Raw genomic sequence first — 22,092 nt, forward strand, 5'->3', positions numbered from 1 at the left:
AAGGAAAGTCTGTTTGATGTCTGTAAGGAAGCCCTTGAACATGACGTTCAGGAACAAAGTTCCCATTGAACAGACAAAACAAGAGCCCTGTGCTGGTGGGCAAACTTGGGCTACATCTAGATTTGGGACCGATGGGGTCTGCAATGTCCTCCACAGTTCTGGTCTTGCGTTTGCCTAGGTTGAGGCTTTGTCCCAGCACAGGACTCTGTCCCAGCCTGCAGGAGGGCAGCTCCTCTATAGAACACCATGAGGCTGCAGGTCCTGTTCTGACTGGAAGTTAAAAGTGTGTTGAGGCCTCAAACGAAGTCTCAGAAGCAGGGAAGCATTTCAAGGACCTCACCCTCTGGCTGTATGCTCAGAGTGCCAAAAACCTAGCATCCAAGAAAGCTTTTATTTGTCTTAACAAGAAGCTTGAGGTCCCAAGGTTGGATATTGTGACTGACAGAGCTCATTGAGGAATTTTTCTCCTAAGGATTAGCAGAAGAGCAGGGTAACCTCTTCTGCATTTACTTCATTTTAAAAAATAATAATTTCTAAATTTTTAAATAATTCTGGTTTTAAAATTCACATTGAAATTCCCTCTTGAAAAATTGATAACCACAGCAGTACTGTATCTTGTTCGATATGCTCTTTGAGGTTGTATTATTAGCGTGAATTAATGCTAGCAACTGCTGAGGCTATGTATCCCCTGTTACTTCCTGCTAGTTTCTGCAGTACTGCAGTAGCTTCTGAACACGGTTTAGTTAGGTGGATAGAATACCCTTGCAGAATAAGGAACTGGTTTCAGGAGAGGAAGGGCATGATCTTTTGCATCAAGCAAAAATCCATGTCCTCTACCATTTTTCCTTCACCTAAATCTGTGATTGTGGCACACTACGGTTGTCCGTATCTCTGCTAGGTAAGCAAAGAGACTTTTTCTTTCAGGAAGCTTGGTGTTTTATGAAATCTGAACCAGCACTTTCATGTTCTTGGGTGAGACATGAGTTTTGCAATTCAGTGAAATCTTCCTCTAGAGGTTGCTTAATTGGGTTCAAGGATTAAGTGTTGCAGAAAAGACTGCAACAAAGAGGTAAATTAGGAGACTAGAATGTGTTTCAGTTCATTTGGTGTTTGTTAGCCTTACTTTGACAGGTCAAGACAGCCTTCCATTATCAGAATGCAAAATAGATGTTTGTAAGCTTTAAAAATATATATTGATATATTCAGATATCCATACAAATACTCTTAAACAGTGATGGAATCTTTCTAAGTAAACTGATAGTTTTATGATACCTTTTCACATGCTATAGAAATAGTGTTACACATTTGAATTATTTAACATGATACATTTTTATATATAAGTAAGTATGCAATGGGGAAATATAAGACTGTTGGATGTTGACCTGCAATTCAGCTATTTTTCTGCTGTGGTATATTAATATTTTAATATTCAATATATATTTTCAAGTCAGATCCTGAAGTTCGTATTTGATTTTTATTCTCTTCTCAGTCTGGTGCAGTCTCACTGATTCCAATTTCAACTTCCTGAATAAGAAGCAAGTTGTACTCAGCAAGGATTTAGGATGTTGCCACTGGGATCAGACTCACCTTTTTGCTACTCCCGCTCATTAAGTATAATCATGTTTCCTGATTTTTGTTTCAGAAACTACCCAGTTTTGGGCCTTACCTGGAACAACGCAAAAAGATAATAGCTGAGAACAAGATTAAACTGAAGGAGCAGAGCATGGCTGCTGCACTTCCCGAGAAAAAACATTTCATCCCAAAGAAGCCTATTCCAGCAATCAAGGTAACAAAAATACATGCTTATGCATAAGAAATGATCAGCCATCAGGCAGTTGACATGCACAGTCATTTCTAGCAGTTTGAGTTGATTATTACTGCTTTTAAGCTTGTTAGAGGGCATCAAAGACAACTATTTATGCAGACTTTCTAGCTTTTAACCAAAATCGGTGGGAAATTATTTGTGATGTACACGTATAGGTATTTCCCTAATGTCATTTTTCAAAATGAAGATATTCAGGCAATGGAACGGTAATTGTAGAGCAAGACATGAGTAATGCCTTAAAGAATAAAGTAGAACTGTTAATAATTTCTTTCAGTTTGAATGCTACAGTATGAACTCAGTTTTGCATGATAGCTTTTGGTTACTTGTCATCTGCTAAATACCCCCATCTCTCATGCAGGATCAATGGAAAAGATTGGTGTTCAGTCCATATGAAAGCTGTGTCATAGTTTTTCAGACTGAACTTTTAAAGCTGGAGAATGTTTGTCTAAGCAGCTGATCCACTGTCTACAATGAGTAAATGTCAAGGTGAAAATAAAACCTGTGACTCCATCTACTGCATAATCCGTACACTGGAGCTTTTCCCTTCCCTTAGGTAGCCAATAAATGCCAATAAAATGAAACATCAGAAGCTAATTATTCTAGGTGTTCACTTTAGACTTTACTTAAACTTCATGTCTGAATAGGAAAAAGAAGCAAGCAAAAAAAAAATTAAATCAGGATTCTCATGTAGGCCTTCTTATAAAGCAGTGTGAAAATTATATCTGTTGAGCTTGTTGACTGTCTTCATCATATATGTGAGAATATCAGATATTTACTGATAGGTAACTTTCACTGTGTGATCAGACCTGTAGGAATTCTTGCAAAAATAAGTCCAAATGTAAAATACAATACAAGCAGTAGCTCAGACACTGCTGTTGTCGACGGCTCACCCTGTGCTCCCTTTCTCCCGCCACTGGGAGGGAGCGGCAGCAGCGGCTTTGCCCACTTTTAAAAGGCCCCATTGGTGCCCCCAGCCCCCCCTTCAGTTTTTTTCAGGGGAGATTTGGACTGGAAATTAGGAAACACTTTACTGAAAGAGTGATCAGGCACTGGAACAGGCTGCCAAAGGAAGTGGTGGAGTCACCATCCGTGGAGGTGTTCAAAGAACATGTAGATGTGGCACTTCAGGACATGGTTTAGTAGGCATGGTGGTGTTAGGTTGATGGTTGGACTTGATGATTTTGGAGGTCTCTTCCAACCTTAAGATTCTATGATTCTAAATAACACATAATTCCCAAGGGAATTTTGCAGTTTACCAACACATGCAGTATTCCAGGCTAACTGGCTGAACTGAAAAACCAGTCAAGAAGAAATTTTAAGTCATCTTCCTATTTAAGTTAAATAGTTTGCCACTTCTGTAGACTTCTCTCAGGTTTTTTTGACTGCTTATTTTGGTTTATGTCATGCTATTGAAAGTCACTCCCCTCCTCTTCTGCTAAGATTCCCTTCTTTATGTATACAAAAAAGTTCCAAAGAACAGCAATCTACTCTTTTTTTTTTTTTTTTCCAGTATGATGAGCATTTTCAAAGCCTACTTGACCTCAGAGGTTTTATGGTTCTATTCCCTTTGCAGGGAGAGAGTATTGATGTAGGGAAAAAGAGAAAGAAGAAGCAACAGCAAGTAACAGCATTTTCAATGAGATAGCTTGCTTCTGAAAACAGCAGAAAACAACAACAACAAAAAAAAAAAAAGCAAACCTGATACTATCCAAAAGCAAATAAGCTGAATGAAGGAAAAAGTTTAGCAAGAGGGAAAAACAGACATAAAGACTTGAAAGAAACATAAATAAAAAGTTGAGGTCAATAATTTATCAAGCCTAACTCCAAGTACAAAAGCAAAAAAAGAACCGACTAGTAGGAGATACGTTGAAAAGAAGAAAAGAAGCCCTACTGCAGGGAAGAGGAAAATTAATTCCCCAAAACAAAAACTTTTGTTTATAAAAACATTGAATATTTTTGTGTGTTGTCTCTGAGGAGCTTCTCAGGCCGTGAAATCAGGTTAGCATCTTTCTCACTCCTTCATTTAAATGAGACTGAAAAAGACTGAAGCAATTAGAAGAAGGTAGGAACCACCAAAGCAGATTCTTGACAGTCTTTCAGTCTGACCATCTCTTTAGAAGGGCATGTTTTAACCATAATGAGAAAAACAGTAATGAGAGATATCCACTAAGAGGAAAATACCTGGGTTTTACCTGAAGTAGGGAACTTGCCACTACAGAGGGAGGTTTTAATAAAGTTCATTATTAATAGATCCATCTGTTATTATATTGTGGAGAAAATCTGCTAGGAAGATTCAGAATATTCATTAAGGAAGCTAAGCGAAGCTTAATGAAAAAAAAAAAGGTGACTTATCTGATACCCTTCCCTGATCAGGAACTCTCCACGGAGAGAGGCAGAGGAACTCAGACTTGAGTGATTTATTTGTAACTGTCCAAGAAATTCACATTTAGAATTACAAATCCCAGACAGTTTCCAAGCAGTTCTGTCTTGGCTGACCCTTTAGATGGAGAAGATAATACATTCTGTTAGTTCAGACTGGGATATCAGGGATAGGAATGGCCAGCTCTTATACCTAATCCTAGCCTAACTCCAGTTCTCTGGACCAGTGAAGAGGTATGCTTGAAAGCTGATTGGACTTCAGAGATAGCTGTCCTTGAAAGAGCTATGACCCCTGCTTTGGCTGGTTGTATTTTTGGAGGGTTGCTGCAAATTTCCTGATGCCTGCCCAGAACTCCCTCATCTGTCTAATCTGCTGTTGGGTTGGTGATATGTAAATTCCAACATTTGTTTAAATTCCACATGCTGCCAAAATGCCTTTTTTTATAGAGTAAAAAATCCCTCTGTGATTATCTAAAATCTAATTTAATTTTTGGATAGCTTTTCCCATGGCTTTTCTCTTTATTTTCTCTATTTTTCAATATTAATTTAAACTTCATACTTTGATATTCAGCAGAGTTGTTTCTTCTTTTCTTACTTGTCTGTAGTGTCAGAATTTCTGCCGTATGTGGATATGTGCCCTGGATCTTTTATTTTCAGTTGCATTTTTGTACAACTCCCACACATGTATTTCCCTACCTCAGGTTACCTCCTTATTGCTATAATTTTATTTCCTTATACATTTCTGTGGTTGTTTCCTAATAATTTAGTTCTCTGTCCTTCAGGGTCTATACTATAATATTCAGCCACCATTTATCTGCTTATTTTATTTCTTCTTTTTTTTTATTCCACAGCTCTTGCTGTAGAGATTGCCCTGTTTGGTGGTTTAAACACTCTGGCATAGCTCTGTTTGTCAGCTTAGCTAGGGCATGAAATATTGTTCCACCTGTTGGTGAAATATCCATAGAGTTCCTCAGGCTTAAATTCCTTCTGTTTGAACTATTTTTCACCCGTGTGTGTACGGATATGTTTACATGGCCTTTTGCACATAGATATATGCAAGTCTTTCTATGCTTATGCTGTAAGCACCCAGCTGGAAGCCAGCATCTTGTGCTTAATCTCAAAAATTCTCTTGAGAAGTAAGGTATATTGATACAGGCACGGCACTATTATACCATAACGGTGTCCTATTTGGATCCTTCGTGGCATGTATCTGAGTGGTTCAACATGAGTAGTTTTAGCTTGTGCTTGCCTGCCTGGAAAAGACCATTATATTGTAATCTTCATCATAAATGGGGAGCTGTTGCATATTTCATGTGGAACTATGCATGTGTGTCTCATAATTCATGGGACTCTGAGTCTGCTTCTCCCAAGTATTTGTTCCAACATGAATCACAGCAATAATCTCTCTTGCAGTAGCCCATAATGATCCCTTCTCTATCACAGTACCTCAGAGAATATTCTCATTACATGTGACAGTTAAAGCAAAGTTACTCTTCAGAAATGGGAAGAAATCCTAGAGTCCAAACTTCCTCTTTCCTTCCCTGCTCTGACTGTAGGAGGACTGCTTCAAGTGGTTTTGCAATAGAATAGAACAGAATAGAATAGACTATTTCAGTTGGAAGGGACCAACACTGATCATCTAGTCCAACTGCCTGACCTCTTCAGGACAGACTAAAAGTTAAAGCATGTTATTAAGGGCTTTGACCAAATGCCTGTTAAACACTGACAGGCTTGGGGCATCGGCCACCTCTCTAGGAAGCGTGTTCCAGTGTTTGACCACCCTTTTGGTAAAGAAATTTTTTCCTAATGTCCAGTCTGAACCTCCCCTGGCACAGCTTTGAACCATTCCCATGCATCCTATCACTGGATACCAGGGAGAAGAACTCAGTGCCTCTCTCTCCACTTCCCCTCCTCAGGAAGCTGTAGAGAGCAATGAGGTAACCCCTCAGTCTCCATTTCTCCAAATTAGACAAACTCAAAGTCCTCATCTGTTCCTCATAGGACTTTCCTCCCAGCCCTTTCACCAGCTTTGTTGCCCTCCTCTAGATGCATTCAAGGACCTTCACATCCTTCTTAAATTGTGGGGCCCAGGCCTGCACAGAGTACTCAAGATGAGGCTGCATCACCACTGAATACAGTGGGATAATCACCTCTCTTGACCAGCTGGTTATGCTGGTTTTGATGCACCCCAGGATGTGGTTTGCCCTCCTGGCTGCCAGGGCACACTGCTGACTCCCATTGAGCCTGCTGCCAGCCAGCACCCCCAGATCCCTTTCTGCAGGGCTGCTCTCCAGCCACTCCTCTCCCAGTTTATACTTGTACCCGGCATTACTCTGTCCTAGGTGCAGAATCTGGCATTTGGACTTGTTAAATTTCATCCCATTAATCATTGCCCCATGCTGCAGTCTACCCAGATCCCTCTGCAAGGCTGCCATTGTGCTAGCAGCCTGTAAGAGGAAGGGCACTGTATGTAAAACTTGACTGACTATGTATTCCATGGCTGACTAATATAACAGCAGCATTACAGTAATTACGGTGCTGTTTCCTCTCCCCACATCTTGCTAGTTGGCGTGTGTCTTGCAGGAGAGCGCATCAGGCAGAAGCCGGGAGCTGTCCATGGTGGCAGAAGCCGGGAGCTGTCCATGGTGTCTCTCACTGCCCTCCTCTTGTAGCTCTCTGTTAACCCAGAATGGATCTGTTGGCACGAATAGTGAAAGTTACTGATTTTGACATGCTGTTTGTCAAACTGCATTTTTTTTTCACCGTGATAGTACCTGTTCATCTAGTTTTATAAAATACCTATGAAGTTCCTTGAGTATTCTTTACTTTAGTTTAAACTAAAATCAGTATCAGTTCTGTAGTCTTCTGGTTCAAAACGTTTCCTGAAACACACACAAGCATATTAAACAGCATCATAGCTAAACCAGAAAATTGAGACACTTTACTCTGTTAGTACTTTGCCTTTTCTGAACATTGATCATTGTATTCTAGCTCTTTATTTTTTCTTTGTTTAGCCAATTTACAATCCCACTTCATGGCTACTTAATTTCAGAACTCCATTGTGTCAGAGGCCTGTTAAAACGTAAAATGTACCAGTTGGGTTTTTTTATTTATTTATTAGTCTTCATAAAGAATTGTGATAGATTCATGAGGCATCATTTTCATGACAGAAGCCTTATTGAGTTATGTAGTAAAGGTTTATTTGAGTTATTTTGTAGGTCCCTCTTTACCTAGTACTGCAACTGGTTTACTTGCTTTACTGAAACAAGGCTTAGAGGTCACTAAATCCCAGAGCACATTTAATAACGTTTTTAACTATTGCTAAAGCATCTTTAATCTTTCAGTGTAAAATTAGTTTTAATGAGATTACATATTGTTGTTAGCCATTTTACTGTAAATTGACCTTGATCATATACCCTCAGATTCTGTTGACTTTTTCTTCTTTAATCCACATTTTTTCTCTCCTAGCATTTCTTCTTTTCATCTCTCTCTCTCTCTGATAATACCTCACCTTTATTACCAAAAAAGAACAGGTGGAAGGCAAGTATCTCCCTAATGGAGATAAACACTCATTTACTTTCTTTGCAACATTTCATCCCCTTTACATGCTCTCTCTGTATCCTAGTGAGGGCACTTTTGCAGAGCCCCTTGTTCTTTCACAGCCTATTGAATGCTGAGAACTGCCCAAACAGCTGATAAATAATAATGAATAGAGAGAATACTTGGGATCAAGTGCACAACTTTGCTATATAAATGTCAGGTGCTTTGTTAGGAGTTTTCTATGCTGCTTGCTGGTGAATCAGCAGTATAGATCATTGACTATAGTCAATGTATTATAGTCGAAGAACCCTTGGAGACCTGAAGACTGAGGTTGAGGCCTGTCCTTAGGACAGGCTGCCATTCACAACAGGCAGACTTCTATTTCTGTTAATCTAAAGACTACCCTGCTTTCCTTACCTGCTGTTGCTGTCAGCTTCAAGTGCACAAAGTTTCTAGGCAGTGAACCTTTCTCCTGAACATAGTATGGCATGCAAAGTGTTTTATGGTGACTCAAAAAGTGCAATAAGATATAAGTACTTGTGTTCCCCTTGAGCCTGCTATATGAGATGCAGTACCTGCACTGTGTATGGCTTTCTAATGATGTAATGAGAGGCCTGTGATGTTCATCATCTCTAGAGTACAGTGTCATCTTTTACAGTGTGGCCTGCATGAAGATGGACACAGCAAGTCTACAAAGAGCCATCCCTGAAACATGAATTGTATTTACAAATATAGGTTTACTAACATGATGGCTAATAAAAAGCGAATCACCATAAATGTTTGATATCTTAACATTAAAAATGCAGCTATCATAAAAAATAGCATTGTAAAAATAATATACTACTGAACAGATCTGCTCCTTGTGTATACTCAAAACCACATCTGCCTAGCTTAGAGACAAAATGAATTTTTTTTTCTGTACTCATTAGTAAGATAAAACTAATGGATTCTGCTCTGGTTCTCTCCATAGCAACTTAACTCCCTGCCAGTTGCAGTTGCAGGACTACATTCCTCTGCCGGTTCGTTCAGTACAGTTTTGTTGAGAAGAGTGGGACAGCACAGCAGTAATCAAAAGGAGCACTCCAGGTCCCTGAGATTACAAAGGCGTAACTTAGGACAAAATTTAACTTTCAGCTTATTTTTTTTTAATTGCTGCTGGTAATCTATAAGCCAGAAAGAACACAGCTTGACTTTCAGAACCTGGCTTCTGTTTGCAGGTCTGGCAGTTGGCAAAAAAAAAAAAAATTACACTGTTAAACAGTGCAAATTAGATCCGTAGGCCATTTAGATATAACAAGTGTGGAATCCCATAGTGCCATTTTAGACAGTTGCTTTTTGGAGTGAAACTGCACTTTAAACAGTGAAAGCTGGTTATTTCTTGCTGCACTGTTTATTTTGCTCCAAAGGTTTATGATTTGATGGAAACAAGAAACTCTGAGATAGCTTGAGATGCTGTAAAAGAGTGCACCTGCAAAACATCTTTTAAGTGCCATTGCTTTTTTAGTCAATAAAGTCTTGAAACTTTGCAAATGAATAAAGATACAGTTTTTGCTTGAGAGAAAGAAGTGATTAAAAGACACAACAGCCAGGAGTGTGAATGAGCAGCAAATCATTGACACAGTCTTTTGAAATCCCTTTCAGGCCTCTAAAATGCCATCATACTCCCTATTTGGGATGCTGAGTTCCCAGAAGTGTATTTTGTGAGCTGTGAGAAGTAAGACTTGGTTACAAATTCAGAAATCACCATGCTGTATGCCTTGGTTTTGTTATTCCCTCTCTAAGTTTGTAGCTGGAAAAATCTATTTTGACTGTGTTCTTCTAAGCAACCATTTCCTGAGCTATCTAATGCTATCCTAAACCTTGGACTGTCTCCCTCCTGCCCCTCAGCTGCTTCTCTGGAAGGCCATTAACCACCTCCCTCCTTTCCCATTTAAAAAGCCCTTTCTAATTTCCAGCTTTAAATTTATTCATGGCTGGCTTATAATCATGTGTTCTTGTGCCAACATTGTCATTTAACTTAAATAGCTCTTTTCCCTCCCTGATGTGTATATAAAGAGACATCATATTCCCGCTCTGCCTTTGTCTTCCCAGGTTAAACATCTTGTTACACTCTTTTTGTCTTCTCTCATAAGCGAGGCCCTCCATCCCATGATTATTTAAGCAGCCCATCTCTACAACCTGCTTGAGCTTTGTGGGTTTTGTTAACATCCAGACGGTGTTAAAGAATATTTAAAGAATACAAATGTGAATCCAGAACCTCCCTGAGAAAATTGTTAATTACCTATGCTGTTTAAGTGTTTGCTTTTGTTAGATTAAAACACCCTTCACTATCAGGAATCTCCCCATGTTGATATTTTTACAACATGAGCAGGCAGTGGAAAGCTACCTCATTGTATGTTGTACAGGTTTTATATCATTTCTTCAAATTCTTCTGTACATAGTCCAGTACTTGCAGATGACACGTGCATTTGTGACGCACAGTGGAATGTTTGGGGGCTATATACACAGAAGAGAGGCTTCCAGGATATTAGTATTGCTGGGGGCAGTAGATCACACAAAAACACATGTATTTTGAAACCTGTAGCAGTTCTGATACAGACAAGCCTACATGAGACTTGAAATAAGCTGGAGCTGAATTCTACAACAATTTCTCCACTGAAACAGAAGACTACAGAAACCTGAGAACTGTAGCAACCTCAAAACTGCTGAGCAGTTCCCAGTAAATGCATGAACGTTTCTGAGTAAGACATGGAAATGAAAATACACAAGTGTGAGCAGTTCCTAAGAGATCACATTTGATTGAGTTAGTTACTGTAGCTTATCAGTGGAGGCACAGTAACGGGCTGTGTGTTCAAGTCTAGTCCTTTGCAATACCAAAGTAAAAAGTATTAGCTGAAACACTTTCATAGTAGTTAATTGACCTTTTACAGTGGCTTAAGCAAACAGATTTTACTTCAAATTTGCAGTGAATTTGGACCGTGTACATAACCAGCTTGCACAGCTCTATTGATGAGTGCTAACTCATTAAGCTGTGATAATTTGCTCACTTACAGTCATCTGTCCACACTCATCATGCTGCCTTTAGCAATGTGTCATAGCTGTTTTACACTGGAAGAGCATTAATGTTCTCTACATGTTGCTGAGAAGAACTGGAAGGCTTTTAGCATTGAATGAATGCAACCAAAGTATTTCACATGTCAGCAACTTAGGAGTTTGGCAGAGAGAAAAGATTTGAGTGTTTTTGGAACAAAAAAAAAACCCAGTACAGTTTCCCTGCCCTTCTTCCTGGGCTTAGAATATGGTTGAATTTCTTACCTCAATGGTCATTAAGGGTAACTTCATAGACCCTATCACTGCATCCAGCAAACAAATAAATTTGTCTCATTGCATAAAGATACTATTGTAATTTAACTGCCAAAGGCCATGATGGCCTCAAAGTTAAAACTTCACTGAGATGAACAGGAGTCAGTCATTCAGGAAGTAGAGCTGTTGTTGCAAGTTCTCAGCAGACTCAGGAAGACAAAGTTGGACCTATTTTTGCATTTAATTCATGTAACAGAGCTTTCCTTTATCGCAAGCATTGATAAAGCCATATTACAGATCCTTGCGGATATTAGGGATGCTTAGTTTCTTTGAAGTACAGCTGCTCAAAATAAGACACGCAATGAAAATTTAAGTTACTGTAATCTGATTCTGCTGCAATGAGAATGGAAAACAATATATAGAGCATTGTATGTGATTACAAATTGTACAGCATACTACTACATACTTAAAATGGTTGCTGATCATTTCAGAATAATTTTTTTTGACTGATAGGAATAAGGTAAGCATCGCTTCTTCAGAAAATATTGAGAAAGAGAATACAAAAAGAAATCCTTATCATGTTTCTTGGTGATGCAAGACCAAAGGTAAACACTTTGAAGCTTATAATTCTGGGCAGACTTGTCTGTATCTCAAATTTGGCTTGATCTTGAGCATTTTTCAATTGACTTGGATCAAATTCCATAATCAAAATCATAATAACTTCTTGGTTTATTACAGTAGAATGACTTTGAAGCCAGTTCTGCTCTCCTATCACTCAATGAGATTTCTCTAATACTTAACAGTTATACTCCTTTTTAAAGGAAAAGCAAAATGTATTGTTGCATCACATAACCTTTATTTACTGAGCCCAACTTTATCTTAACAATGTAGAACCTTGCACATAAAATTGAGCTTGTTTTGTGACATGGGAACTGTTGTAGAAGCATGCTTAAAATAAAATATCCAGGCAACCAATACAGTGCCACAGAGTGAATCTTTCAAAATGCAGTCATGTTCATCATCTGTGCTCTACTTCCACAAGTTAAACTAATTTAACTGAGGGATATTTGTAATCCAAAGGACCTGGGACTTGTCCCATCTCTACCACTGAACTGTGCAGTTTCCCTTGATGTAAAGTGGAAAAGGTTTACATCAGGTAGGTCCCAAACAACTTCTTTTAGAGGGCATGTGTCCTGGTTCTGGCTAGGATAGAGTGAAGTTTCACCTGAGCTGGGAGAGGAGCTGGAGCTGGTGGCACTTGTGGCTGAGGGACACAACTGGGATAGGTTACCAATTAGCCAACAGCTGAGATAGTTTATCCAAATTGGCCAAAGGGCTCTTGCATACCCTGTGACATCATGCTCAGTGTATAAAGTGGGGATGGGGCTCAGGGGAGGTTTCTGCTACTTGGAAGGGAACTGGGCATCAGGATCAATGGTGAGCTATTGTACTGGAAATTATGTGCTGAAGTATTTTCTGTTATTGGCTCTGAGCAACCTGATCTGGTTGAAGATGTCCCTGCTGCTTGCGAGGGCATTGGACTAGATGACCTTTTAAAGGTCCCTTCCAACCCAAACTATTCTATGATTCTATGACCAAGGATCATCTGATTATTTGTAGCATGTCACTCCTGGTTTGTGCTCCATTTTTTTCCTTGAAGTTTCACACAATAATGGCAAAAACCCAGCACATTCAAAATAAAGTTCTAAACATGTAACCTATTGGTAGAATGTGTTTGTATACAAATATGTACTTCTAGTGCTGCCTACATTCAGAATGTACATTCTTTGTATTTTACAGCAGGTATGAAGGTCAGCAAGTTGGAAATTTATAAGAAAAATCCTAGACATCATCACAATGCATGGACAAATCTATATTTAAGTACTAGAGAGGGCTCCTGTGCAGCTACAGAAACTGCTTAGGTATCTTCTAAATGAGTTGATAACTTTATTTTTTTTTCCCTAGGATGTAATTGGAAAAGCACTGCAGTATATTGGAACATATGGTGAGCTCTGCAACACAGAGCAAGTTGTGGCTCTGATAGACGAGGAAATGTGTATCAACTGTGGCAAATGTTACATGACCTGTAATGATTCCGGCTACCAGGTAAGAGCACAGCTGTAATTAGCAGAAAGGCACGATGAGTTATCTATGTTCTGCTGGGAAGAAAGAATCCACCTTCTGTTGATGAGCAGGTGGTAAAAACAGATGTCTAAAATACCGGATTTGAACTCGGCATACTCCCAGGCTATGCCACGCAAGCCCTACCTGAGCTGTTTGCATGGCAGTGAGAACACCGCCCTTCTTCTGGAGGGCTATACAGAGTGTACACATCTTGCTGGCTCGCTCTAGGTCACTCTCCCCCTCTCTCCCTAACTGCAAATGGGAAGTGGGATTCTTTTTAAGAGGAAGAAAACGAAGGAGACTCAAGTCGATGGCAATAAATGTAGTTCTTTGATGGTTTTCAAGTACATGAGGGAGAAAGGGAAGAATGCATCCCTTCCTACCAAGGGGATGCAGGGAGACAAGAGCTGCTCTTATTGCCAAATGCTTTTTAAGAAACCTAGTCCTTGTTCTATCAGTGTAACTGAACTTGAACTAATTCAGGTTTCAGGCAGGTGGGTTTTTGTTTTGATCTTGATTGAGGTACAAATCCTTTCTCCAGGATAGCTTCCAGAGTTTAGAGCAGCAGGCTGAAGTTTGCAGAAATCATTGTGCCCAGAAAATAGCACAATTTTGAGCTGGAGTTCCTGTTTGCAGCAAAGTATTTCTCTGATTTCTGCTCAGTACAGTAACATAAGTTGTATGAAATGTATCAGCATTTTTACATGCTATTCCTTGCCATGTCCACTGGAGCTGATGAACTGGTGCGCAGTAAAAAGGGCAGTACAGGAAGACATATCTTCCTCTAGAAAACCAAATTACAGTCTTAGCATAACCTCCATGGAATCTAGTATGCAATAAGCAATAATTTCTACATTAATTTTCTCATGCATCCCAGTCTGAGAATAGTTTGTTAGAAACGAATACTTTAACTGAGCACCAAGTTTCCTCTGAACACCATGACCTTTTTTCTATTGTTAGTTTCTATCTTCAGTCTAATCAATAGTAGGTCTGATGAATTTAACTACATACAGTCAATGAAAGAAGTCTTCCCATTTAAAATTAACTCCTTCAGTCAAAACAAGTGTGTCAGAGCAAATGTAGACATGTTTTTTTCCACTGATATGAGAAAACTAATGCTACATTTGTAGCAGATTAGATTACTACAGTAACCTTTTAACTGTCTAAATTTCTTCTTGACACTGTAGTCTTCACCTTCCATCAGATTTCCCAGTGAAGGGGAGGATATAGCCCTTGGGGAGCAAAAGACTGTGTTTATTGTTTAGTAAAATTTTATTTTCTATAACTGGAAAAAAAAATCGACACTGGAACAACCAAAGTTGAAAACCCCAGGAGGTTTTCTAAGCACAAAAAAAAATGTTTTTCCTTAATTAATTAAGGAAATTGAAAAGAAATTAATTGCAAATAAGTTCTTAATAAATAACTCCCCCTTCAAAATAGCATCTGCTTTATGCTTCTCTTTGTTTCAAAAATATCCATGCTTCTCCTCGGAGCTATTACCTTGTATGACTCCAACAGAAAAGCTTGCCTTAATTTAAAGTTAGCACTGTAGTCCTGACTTCCTCTCCCTCTTTGAACTCCCTTTCAAGATGTGTATTGTTGTTAGGGAGAGAGGAACCAGTCCTCCTTAAAGACTCACAAACCAAAGCTCTCTTTGTGCTCAGGCTAAAGTAAAACTTGCAGATTCAGGGCAGTTAGTACCTACATCATTCCCTTACTGGTTGCTACAGCAGCTTCTGTGCTTTCCTAGTAGTGAAACCCCCAAATGCTGCATATCTGCCAACCTGCAGCACCACTTAATGTGTCCCATCTCCTCCCTGTCTCCCCCAGTTGCTGACGATGGTTAGGGAGATTTGCTAAGGCACCATTTGTTTGCGGAGAAGGAAGAGTTCAGCTTTCAGGCCTGATTTTTCCTTCCTAAAACTCTTCAAAGTAGATATTCAGTGGGTTGTGGGGTTTTTTTGTTTGTTTGGTTGGTTTTTTTTACTTTTCTAGGCTTGCTTCTTAGATACTGAAGCTTTTGTGGTTGTATGATGCTTTTGTTTTTGCTTTTAATTGCCATTTCCATTATACCAAGAGCTTATTTCATTGAGACTGCAATTGTTGTTTCACATTCAAATACACTTATCACCCTAATTGGTAATGAGGATTCACTGAATGGAAACGTGAGAACTAAAGCAAGCTCTGCCTGCCCAAAACTCAGATATCCCTTTCCAAGATTTGCAAAGGAAAATAATCATACAAGGCACAGCATGCTGTGTTTTTCTTTGCTATTTATTAAATTAGATTGTTTACGCTGTGCTGAAAACAAAAGTCAAAAGAAGGCTTTGTGGCCTGTGTTGTGCTGAAGCCATATAGACGTGGTCTGGTGTCTGCTCTGAATCAATAACCCTGGCAGATTGCTGTCTCACGGAATATTTCCTTTACACGAAGGAGCAATATCCCTCTGGGAGTTCAAACATCATAGGCCAAAGTCCTCCTTTTGTAACCAGCCCTTGTGACCCGAGAGCTTTCGCCGAGATATAATTTGGCCCATATTTCTAACTTTAAAGTGTTGAGAGGGGGGTTGTTTTGTTCCCTGCCAGTTGAACAGTTGCTATAGCTGCAGTGCAGAATCACACCAAGATGTCTCCAAGTGCTGTAGCATAGGAAATGCAGACACTAAAATGGGAGCAATTTTGACCTTTTCTGTGAGTGACATCAATAATGTTTATTCCTGTTCGCAGGCTATCCAGTTTGATCCCCAAACCCACCTGCCCACGGTTACTGACAGCTGTACAGGCTGCACCCTGTGTCTCAGTGTCTGCCCTGTTATCGACTGCATCCGCATGGTTTCCAGGACAACACCCTACGAACCAAAGCGCGGGCTGCCCTTAGCTGTGAACCCTGTGTCTTGAGGTGATCAGTCCAACAGCTAATGTGAACTTTACACTTGTTTGATGCAATTGATTTGCTTTCTAATTAGTCCCTGAAAATCTACTCTTATAAAAAAATGTAATATTGATAGCCATTACAATGAACACCAGGTTTTCCAGTTATTATTTTTACAACAATTAAGTTTTGAAATTACAGAAAGGCAGCAATTAGTCATAGCTGTCTGTTGTCCACTATTTGAAGTGTAACTTTATCCTTATAATTCCTGCTGTAATTTCAAAATGTCTTTATAGACTCTTTAATCTCTATGTATTTTCTGGCTGTAAATATAATTAAGAAAGCATTTTTAATGAACTACAAATCGATGTACAAGCTAACCGTTTTCAAGGAGGCATTTTGTAATTAAACATTACATTTAGTTTTAAAAGAGTTTCTTAGAAGATGTAATTAACTACATAGCATTCCAACAAAGCAATGTGGCTTCTATTTTTCTATGGGAAGAAATGAAAGGGAGTTTAAAATAGGATGTAAGAACTGGATTAATCACTTTCAACTACTAGAGCATATGGTAGTGTGTTTTTATAATCCTTTCTAATTCTTTCTCACACTAGTCACTTTATAGAATAAATTTCTGTGCACTGACACATGCTGGACTCCTCAGATTTGTGTGTTGCATGGGTAGCTTGATGGTTACTTTTTCTCCCCCAGTGAACACTCATAACATCTCTCTAAAAATTGTTAAACTGGCTTATTATGAAGTCCAGGTTGCATTTCAGGATTCTGAGATGTGACAACATTTTTTGCTCCAAGCTCATCCTCTAAATAACTTTTTAATTGTGCCAATTAATGTTCCAGAATGTACACGTTACAGGTCAGAGATCTGATTATGTGCAAATGGAATACACATCCTGCAGACAACGTTTGCCAAACACAGACACATAGGACAAACTGGCAAGATGATTTCCCCCAGTGCCAATTCTTCATACTTATTGGTTGTGTACAGTTATAACAGTTTCACAACCAAAAAGAAATAGATTTGTCTTTTTTGCTGAATGATATCTCAGTTTTAATCCATTTTTCATTCACAGTAGGAGCCTTCTAATATGAATGTATTACTGTCTGCTTTACTCCACTTAGGAATATAAAGCTTTTCGTTTCATAATAATAATGAATGATCTATCAAGTCAATTTATTCTACCATATATTGTGATCAACAAAAGCTTTGATTAAAAATATACCCTGACTTTTGTTTCTTGATTTATGAATTGTGCACTAAATTATAAATAAATGTTGACACCAACTTGGGTTTGTTTGGCAGGCAAGTTTCATTTACTAACAGATTTTTCTTGTAGAGGCTTGTCAGGTGGTATTTCATGATCTCTAAGATTCACTACAGGAATCATTAATGAGTTAATTAATGTGTACATTATTCCATTAATTGTCTACAGTGCAGAATGTAGCATGCTCTTTGCCCCTCTCTGGCACCTCTTTGTCTGCCTTTGACCTGTCTCCTTTTGCATTCCTTCCCCACACGCACACACTTAAGTGCACACATATGAACACTCTGTGTCACTCTAACATTTTGAAGTGTCATTTCATTCAGTATCCTTGCTCCACTAACACTATTTTGCTGACACTTTGGGCTTGCTTGATGAGATCCCTTGGCAGGTGCAAGCCCAGTGTCACCACTAATAGCTTTCTCTTCATACTTTAATTTTTTTCTCTTCATCACTGTGGATCTTCCACACTCAGATGAAAACAGGAACAGATAGTCATACTGCTTAGAAAATATTTGCCTGAAACTTTAAAGCTCTTGATCTTGTGTTAGTTTCTCATCTTACATGAGCTATAGCGGACTTGGGAAGAAAAGCTGTTTTCTGAATGATAGGGGCAAAGTTTGGAGAGTCATTGCATGTACCTACTACGTGTACCTCTTCCAAGGAGCTGGCTGACAAGCAGCATGCCCTTGAGTGGAGCAGAAAAAAAACATCAAAATCAGATTGTCTGCAGGTAATGTTTTATGTGCTCAGTTAGCAAATGCAAGGAAAAGTACCTATGTTCTCCCAGGTTGGTACCGGGTACTTATTTTGTAGCCTACCTACCACAAACCCCAAGGGTGAGAGGCGCTGCGTCACCTGCGAGTGAACTGGCCAGCTTCTCCAGGTCTTTTGTTCCTGCATCGTCAGACTCGATTACCTTGCTATCCTGAAGGCATGGTATCTGGTAGTGTGGCTTTTTGTAAATACAGGACAATGCCAGGAGAACTAATTTAAGTAGTGAAACATATGCACATCATAAATATAGCAGCAAAATTAGAGCTTTTTCTAGGATATTCAGTAGTTGCAGGACATTCCAGTATTCCCAAGTAGCTATAAAGTAATCTGTGGAGGAGTAAAGACATGATTTGTGAATCAGGACTATAATCAAACCGCAGAAGGAATAACAGGTTATATTATGCACATTTCTTTCTCACTACCCACCCTCTCCCCCACTCTTGTTCTGTCAAATCCATTAAGAGTTTCAGGAAATGCATTCCCAAAAGAATGTGAATACTTTCCTACTCTGACAATCAACAATAATCTGCGTGTTGCGGGAACTCAGAGAAATGGCCGCATTTAGCTCTCCTGCAGGACTGTCCTTAAGTCCGCAGGGTAAGGCGAGGCGTAAACAGGTAGGGGAGAGAGACACAAAGGACATATTCCTGGGTTTTATAGGTTTTCACATCTGTCTTGGGGAATCCATCCCATTCAGCATCTCCAAGAGCCAAGGAAACAAATTAGAAAAATCTGGTCTATTCTGCAAATGCTGTAGCCAGTTATTAAAAAAAAGGGATATGAATTTTCAAAGTGTAAAAGATTCCAAATTAAGCTCATATATTTCAGTGATTTAGTTGCACATTTAAGGAATTATGTATTATTAAAGACATGCTGGGTGAGATCCTGCAGCCCTAGCCCTTGCAGTTTTTAGACATGTCCTATTGATTACTATTATAAAATACTGTAAACTATGTTTGACAAATTAAATTATGATAGAAATGCCATAGCTCATCCTCCAGTAGCACATTCTTATTCACATCATATTCCTGAACAGAAAAAGCTCCCCATGTTCAGTGTATGCTTTGCAGTCCAAGAAGTACTTGAAAAAGCTGCCAAATCCGCTTGTGTGAATCCCAGTGCACTCATACATGTTCATTGGAAAAAGAGATGTTTTGCCTCGCTAACAGACTATACAGGCAGTTTGGTTTTTGGCCTCTAGGATGAACAGACATAATATTTCCAAGGCACTGGATTGGCAACATTAATAGCCACATTTGAAAAATTACACAGGATTTTTTAAATACATAATTTCCTGATTTAAAATGAAATATTAATTCGATCTCATAGCAAAATTAAAACTAGCCTTTGTGCATTAATCTGATGGGTAGCCTGTATCTCCAGTGTTGAAGCCAATGTGCATGTATACTGCTCCTTGCTCTGCTGCTTTACCAGCTGCTAGAGGAAGCCTTCTTTGCAGATGCCCATTTGCTCAGTTCATAAAATTTGGCAGGAACAAAATGCAAGTTACCTGTCTAGAAACACTGCCCCTCTTTGTTGGCTCATGGGGGACACAGGGCTTTCCACCATGTGGTCTCTGGGAGAGGTGACTTGGCAGCTGCAGAGTGGCTCGCTGTCGTGTTTGCAGTCTCCCTGCCTTCCAGCACATATTACTGTCACTTTTGGCTCCTCCAGCTTTGTTCTCTTTAAGCTTTTTATCTCAAAGTTGCAAAAGTGATTGCTAGGGTCAAGGCAAACTATCCAAACCCCAGCTGAGTGCCATCAACCCCATCCCTCATAAAACCACTTTGTTTAACACAATCCAGGACTGTAGCCTTAGAAATACAAAATTAAGCATAAATATTTTCTACCAATAAGGAGATCCTGCCAACATATTCTGTATGTATGGTTCATTATTTATCTACTGTAACATGGGGTTGGGCATGTTAAAATTTTATATTTTTCAACATGTTTCCTAGTAGAAAATACTTTTTAAAATTAAATATTTATTTTATTGGCAAAGATTTCACTTCACCAGGCTGCTCCACTTCTTTGATGAACTGTGGAAGATAGGTTTTCATTGGCAACATCTGGCAACCTGGCAGACGCTCTCAGCACCTGGATTGGTAACTTCAGAGTTGCTTCTGGGTCTTTCATATAATTAGTCTGCTTATGGGCCATCTGGGTCGCTTCATCTTTGCTGTTGCCATTTCCTTTCTTTTCTGTGGAACTGTAAGCTCTCCAGTTATTTCTCCAGGAGATCAGTTTTTAATAACTCTTCCTCTGGTTGATCTGCCGGGTCTTGGCAAATGTCCACACTGGCTTGCCCAGGAGCAGAGACCCTGCTTTTATCCCTCCTTCTTTCTTGGAGGTCTGGATCTGCCCATCGTGATTTGTGATGTCGGGGCAAAGGTGCTCATTGCTACCAAGCGGTGAAGCTGGAGGTCAGCGCCGCAAGTGGACATGCATCGCCTCTGCGCAAACAAAGCCCTAAACAATCTCAGATCTTCACAGTAAACACGCACACACATGCGCACGTGCACACACACTCCTCTTCTAGTTTAAGCAAACTAAAGTTACCACAAGGAAATGCAATGTTAATTTTCTGTAAAAGAACTGCAAGTTGTTCAGCTTTACCTCGATATGTCTACCTGGATGCTTTCAGACACTGGGGCTGGGCAATATATGTGAATTAACTTGGACTGAGCATTGGAACAGGAGAAAGTCCTTCCTGCCATGGCTCAGCAGCTGAAAACTGTAGCTGTTCAGCTACGGTTTAGCTGTTCAGCTAAACACTAGCTAAGGATAGCTAGTCCTTTGCCAAACACTAACATACCTCTGAACTCCTTGGGGTTTCTTGTGGTGCTGTACAAATATCGGCTGTGTCGCATACACTCAGCATTGCAGCGCAGCTGAGTACAGGGCAGATTTCCCTGTGCTCTGCGGAGAGCTGCGTTTGCATCTTACATGGAGGGGGGGCTTCCTCTGCAGGGATGGCTACGGCATTGCCCTCTAGCCTCCAGTACTCATCTGTCTGTCAGGCATGGACTTTTCCATGTATTGGCAACCAGGAGCCTTAAGACAAAGGCAACAAATAGTTTCAAGATGTCACTAACCCATTTTTGAGGTACTATGTAACATTCAGGAGAGTCTTAATAAATGATTTTCATACGAGTTGAACAAAACAGCTGCAACCATTGATCTGCCTTTTTATTTTAAGACCAAGCAGTTTTCTTCTTCCTCATATTAAGTCAGGCTGTCGTTAAAACTTGCTCCTCAGTATTACCGCCTTCAACAGTGAGAGCTCTTTTGTTGCATTTCACCCAAGAAAGAGGCAGCCAGTATCAAATGCCTCCAGTGGGCAATTCACACTGGTAATTGCCCGTGAGAGTCACACACCACCCACTAGAGCTAATCATCATCCTAATGGGCGTTTTTCTCACCTGTTTAGTCTAGAGACTACTTCTCATCACAGCTTTTACTTCGGCTTAGTGGAGGCAGGTTTAGGCCTTGTCACTGAAGTTTTCATATTCAATTGTTGAGAAATAATGTTTCATGGGAATCGAACTCCTGTTCTGCAGATTAGATGGCTTGCAGATAAAAGTCACCCATTTTGTTTGTGCAGGTGCATGATGCCGAATTTTGTAAGTCTGAGCTCAGTAAGGGGAGTCAGTGCCTTCTGTTTCTCCTATGGGTGTGCTATATTCTCTTTTATTTATTTTAGGCAGTTAGTGATGTGGACTTTGACAAATCTCGCTGTAACAAAAGGGAGCCAAAGTGACTGGAAGTGATCCTGCGCTGTGACGTAGGGCTCCAGCCTGATGAAAGCATTGGGGCTGGGTAGCGCCATATTGTGCAGGGGCTGCCACAGGCCCCTCTGAAGGCGGAGCGGGCACTCCTCATTCCTTTGCTTTGGCACAGGCTTTAGTAATAATTTGTCTGGCCTCTGCACTGCTGGCAAGAGCATGGGTCACCATTTTTATCACTATAATGTTAAAACAAAAACAAGGATTC

General features: G+C 39.7%; 1 protein-coding gene across 2 annotated transcripts in view; it reads left to right on the forward strand.

Annotated features, from left to right (window-relative positions):
• The window catches only part of DPYD (dihydropyrimidine dehydrogenase), a 370,709-nt gene extending 353,364 nt beyond the window's left edge, over positions 1–17,345 (forward strand). For both annotated transcript variants that reach the window (XM_086752907.1, XM_086752908.1), the window contains 3 exons: positions 1,643–1,786; positions 13,013–13,153; positions 15,898–17,345. In XM_086752907.1, coding sequence (XP_086609033.1) covers positions 1,643–1,786; positions 13,013–13,153; positions 15,898–16,068 — 456 coding nt within the window. In that variant the 3' untranslated portion in view covers positions 16,069–17,345. The remainder of the gene's footprint in view (positions 1–1,642; positions 1,787–13,012; positions 13,154–15,897) is intronic.
• Positions 17,346–22,092: the final 4,747 nt, after the last annotated feature.

The sequence above is a fragment of the Chlamydotis macqueenii genome, chromosome 8 (assembly GCF_036417535.1).
Source record: "Chlamydotis macqueenii isolate bChlMac1 chromosome 8, bChlMac1.mat, whole genome shotgun sequence".
Lineage (NCBI taxonomy): Eukaryota > Metazoa > Chordata > Aves > Otidiformes > Otididae > Chlamydotis > Chlamydotis macqueenii.